Source organism: Antrostomus carolinensis, unplaced genomic scaffold (genome assembly GCF_000700745.2).
Source record: "Antrostomus carolinensis isolate BGI_N321 unplaced genomic scaffold, ASM70074v2 scaffold24363, whole genome shotgun sequence".
Lineage (NCBI taxonomy): Eukaryota > Metazoa > Chordata > Aves > Caprimulgiformes > Caprimulgidae > Antrostomus > Antrostomus carolinensis.
In genome coordinates this window covers 11,253-15,751 of record NW_010306218.1, presented here as the reverse complement: position 1 = coordinate 15,751, position 4,499 = coordinate 11,253, and the positions used below count along the sequence as shown (strand labels likewise).

Sequence of the window (4,499 nt, the reverse complement as noted above, 5' to 3'; positions counted from 1 at the left end):
ATGGGATTTCAGGGGAACCAGTAGCTGACAGGTGGTTTGATGTGATACTGTCCTTCCCTCCCTCCTGCCTGGGCAGAGGTTTGAAAATGCTGCTGATATGGCACCTTCATCTAGAGGAAACAGGGTTCATGTTTTGGCCTCCCTACTGTCCTTGTGACAGCCCTGTCTCTTCTGCTACCATTCACTTTGCCTTGCAGGTTGGAGGGTGCTGGCTGCCCTGGCTTTCGAGGCCCTACCAGTGTTGACAGAGCGTGCACAAGCCCAGCCCTGAGCAGACTGACTCACCCTGCACGGCATGTCCCTCCGCGAGCACGCGCTGTCCCTCTTCCGCAGCGCCGTGGGCATCGTCCGGCCAGCTCCAATGCTGAAGAGGGCTGTGAAGCTCCAGGGAGACGAGTGCCCTCAGCTGCTGGTGAAGGGCCAGGCCTTCCCAGTGAAGAGGAACCTGTACCTGGTGGGTTTTGGCAAAGCTGTGCTGGGGATGGCTACAGCAGCAGAAGAGATCCTGGGAGACCACCTTGTTCGGGGGATCATCAATGTGCCACTAGGCATCCAGGAGAGCCTGCAGCAAGAAGGAATGCAGTAAGAGGGGCTGTGTCTGGACAGTTTAGGGGAGTAGGCTGCTGGATTTGTCTTCTGGGGGATATTGCTGTGGAACCCTTCAGTCCTTTCCAGCTGCCCTCGCTCTGGTGCCCACCCTATCCACTACACTGCCCTGATCTTCAACCACCACCACATCCCAGTGACACCACTGACAGCCCATGTCTTGCACTAGATGTGCTGCCATCCCAGCCCTTGAAGAGACACTCAACAAAGGCCACCTCCCTACCCTGGTCACTTGCTGTGTACCAGGCTCATTTCCCTGCTGTCATGTGTCAGTGATGTAATTGCCTCTCTTACCTCACCAGGGAGATGCTCCTGAAGCCACACAGCAAAATTCAGGTCATCGAAGGTGCCAAGAACAACCTCCCGGACCCAGAGGCTCTGAAGGGAGCAGTTGCCATCCAGGAGCTGGCTGAGGGCCTGACTGCAGACGACCTGCTCCTTGTGCTCATCTCAGGTAGCGTGGGGATCCCGGGGAATGGGCTCTGCTGAGGGCCCTCCAGCTGCAGACCCACACGTGGCCATGCAGCAGAGCAGCGCTGTGCCAGCCCTTTCAGTGCCAACACTTCCATCTCTGTGACTTTTTTTCCTCTCCTTTCTCCCACCAGCCTTTCTCCAGGGATGTAGCAGGGGAGGGCACAGGGCTGCCTGCTGCTACAGGCGAGAGGCTGAGCTGTGCAGGCTGGATCCTGCAGTTGTGCCACCACTGTGAGATGGCACCTCTGGGCATTGCCTACCAGCTGCTCTCACCCCTTGGCAAGGAGGTGCTGTCTTTGTGCCCCCTCCTTATATCTGGGGATACAGACTTGGAGAAGAGACTCCTCAGCCCTTCAGGGAGCCTGTACAGGATCTCCCTGTGATTGCAGCTCCCCATGCGTGCGCGCTCCCACACAGCAGCCAGTCCCCGACTGCTCCTGCCTCTCAGCTAGATCCCTGGCTATTGACTGAAACACAGGCATTTGCATTTGTTTTTCTTGCTCATCATGTTTTATTGATGCTGATTTGTCTCAAACATCTGAGCAGGCTTTGCCTTTTGACAGTAGATTTCAGCTCTACTTCTGTGCACGTTCACTCTCTGCTCAGATCTCGCTCCTTTCTACTCTGTATTTTTGATCCATTCCACTTTTCCATTAGAACCTTTTTTCTTGCCTTCTTTTCTGCATTTCCAATGCCCACTCGTATCAGACAAGATTCTCACTGATGAGGCTATCACCCTGGACCCTGGGTGCACTTTATCCTTTGTGTTACTCTCTTCCCCTTTCCTTTGCTGCCATGTCTAGATGAGTGCAGTTCAGCAGTTTCCTGTCTTGCTGCAGCCATAGCTGGTGTTTTTACACGCTGTCCTGAATAAATGGAGACAGTAAAGCAGGCCATGTCTCTATCTGCTCAGCAGTGACTGCTGTGTGAGTCATGGAGGCCATGTCCCCTGCTCACCCATCCAGGTAGCCCTTGAAAAATCAGTGTGATGACACAGTGGTAACCTGATGTAGTGGGGATAGTAATTATTGCTGGCCCTTCTCTGTCATCCCCACACCACTGCAGGCACATGGTACCGTGGGGTTTACACTGCCCAGGTGAAGTGGAGCTGACTGCAGACAGCACAGGGCAGCAGTGATTAAAACCCACTGGTGAAGAAGACTGAATTCTCTAGAGCTGTTAGCATGGTTCCTCAACTGCCTCTGCCTTCCCTCTGCACACTGGTGAGGGAAGAGGAAAGGCTGCTCTTGCTCAAGCATTGGACAGCCTTGCTTTGCTCCTATCCTCCTTTTCTTGCTGTCCTGATGTCCTTGCCCTCTCTTCTGCATCCTAGGGGGTGGATCAGCCCTACTTCCTGCTCCCATCCCTCCCATCCTCCTCGAAGAGAAGGAGAAACTCACAAAGATGCTGGCTTCCCGAGGAGCTGCCATACAGGAGCTTAACGTTGTCCGGAAGACACTGTCCTTGCTGAAGGGTGGAGGGCTGGCCCAGCTCGCATATCCCGCACAGGTAACTGAGGGGAAGCCCCTGCTTGCCCAGAGATCACCCTCTCCCCTCAGGGAGATGGAGAAGGAGAAATTCAGACTTGTCAAATATTGGCTGTCCCATCACACCACTCTCAGCAGACCCCAGCCCTCACCCAGCAGGCATTTCCAATGCACTGGTGCTCCGCCACAGCACTTTCAAGGGTGGGTCCAAACCTTGGCTCCCCCAGGGACTGTTCTCAGCACATGCCAACGCTGAACCCACACTAGGTTACCAGCCTGACACATGCAGTGGCACAGGTTATGTTTTGCAATGTCCAGCATCAAAGGATGTTTTAGATCTGTGAGTTCAAGAAGGGCAAGGTGACTCTCACAAGACCTTAAAACCAAAATGGGTGAAGATCTGCCCGTTTCTATCTGCTGTGACACGGGGGTGGCACAAGTGTAACTCAGCAGTGCTTATGCCAGCGCTGTTGCGTGGTCACCTCTATCTGCCTCCCACAATAATCCATGGGTGTTTCTCTCGGTAGGTGGTGAGCCTCATCCTTTCTGATGTGATTGGTGACCCCCTGGACATCATAGCAAGCGGGCCCACTGCTGCCAGCTCCCACAGCGTCCAAGACTGCCTTCAGATACTCACCAAATACAACCTGCTGCACGACCTGCCCAAGTCAGTGGAAACAGTCCTGTCCCGCTCTCCCAGCAAGCCCACTGCTCCAGAAGACTACTCCCACGTTTGCAACGTCATCATCGGATCAAACACGCTGGCTTTAGACGAGGCCAAACACCAAGCCGAGCGCCTGGGCTATGCAACTCTAATTCTGAGCACAGCAATCTGTGGGGAAGTTGGCCACATTTCCATGTTGTACTGCCAGCTGATCCAGCTGGTCTGCCTGGGCTTCACCGGCCTCAGAGAAGGGCCCCTGGGCCACAAGGTGAGGGGAAATCTCCTGCAGCTGGCAGCAGAGCTAGAGATCCCAGGTTTGAACCTTGCTGAGTTTCTACAGACCCTGCAAAGATTAGGGCCCAAAAGACCAATCTGCATCCTGGCTGGTGGTGAAACCACAGTTCAGCTTCAAGGAACCGGCAAGGGAGGGAGGAACCAGGAGCTGGCCCTGCGTGTAGGGCTGGGGCTGCACAGGGCACAGGCCACAGAGCTCAGCGGGCCCCCAGGGAGGTGTGAGATCATCTTCCTCAGCGGGGGGACAGACGGGCAGGATGGGCCGACGGAGGCGGCGGGGGCCTTCTGCAGCCTGGAGCTGGTGGACAAGGCGCTGCAGGAAGGTCTCGAGGTGGAGGCTTTTCTCAGCAACAATGACTCCTATACGTTCTTCAGCCAGTTCCAAGGTGGACATCACCTCCTGGTGACAGGCTTGACAGGCACCAATGTCATGGACATCCAGGTCATTTTAATTAGAGCCACGGAGAGATCATGAGAGTTCCCTCTGCAGATATTCAGATGCATTTAATTAGGACCAGGGGTAAATGAAGCCATCACCACTGCAGACAAATGTAAACTACTTAAATTAAGGCTCATTGTTGAGGGTGCTAATATCTTTGACAGAAAAACTCTGGAGGGTGCTAATATCTTTGACAGAAAGACTCTGCTAATTAGACATATGAGTGGATGTCCAGAGCAAAAGCAAGCACTTGTAATTGGGATCAGAGGAAGGCAAGAGGTCACATTATGGACACAGAGGCTGGATTTAACACTTCTGCTGAGAGCCACCACTCCTGTGACTGTTTCAACTATAGTTAAAAGAACGTGGGGAGTGCGAGGCCACGGTAGGGCTGCCAGGGAGAGCCCCCGCTGCGGCTGTTGCACTTCCAGTGCCCCCAGCTCAAGAGCAGCTCATCGGGGGGCTTTTGCATGTTCACTACAGTGACTGAAGGACATTAAGCAATAGCAAGGCCTGCCCAGCTGGAGGCACAGAG

The 4,499-nt window shown here is 54.3% G+C and overlaps 1 protein-coding gene across 1 annotated transcript; it reads left to right on the top strand.

Annotated features, from left to right (window-relative positions):
• The first annotated feature begins 295 nt into the window (after positions 1–295).
• Positions 296–4,000, top strand: GLYCTK (glycerate kinase). The gene is made up of 4 exons (XM_010165064.1): positions 296–582; positions 909–1,060; positions 2,414–2,589; positions 3,095–4,000. Exons 1-4 carry the CDS (start codon positions 296–298, stop codon positions 3,998–4,000), a joined length of 1,521 nt encoding a protein of 506 aa, XP_010163366.1.
• The last annotated feature ends 499 nt before the right edge of the window (positions 4,001–4,499 follow it).

What these genes read in the sequence shown, in the direction of transcription:
- GLYCTK (XM_010165064.1), top strand. Translation starts at nt 296, where the DNA reads ATGTCCCTCCGCGAGCACGCGCTGTCCCTCTTCCGCAGCGCCGTGGGC. An exon ending in CTGCAGCAAGAAGGAATGCA is followed by an intron (nt 583 to 908) that starts GTAAGAGGGGCT and finishes TTACCTCACCAG; the next exon opens with GGAGATGCTCCTGAAGCCAC. An exon ending in AGCTCGCATATCCCGCACAG is followed by an intron (nt 2,590 to 3,094) that starts GTAACTGAGGGG and finishes TTCTCTCGGTAG; the next exon opens with GTGGTGAGCCTCATCCTTTC.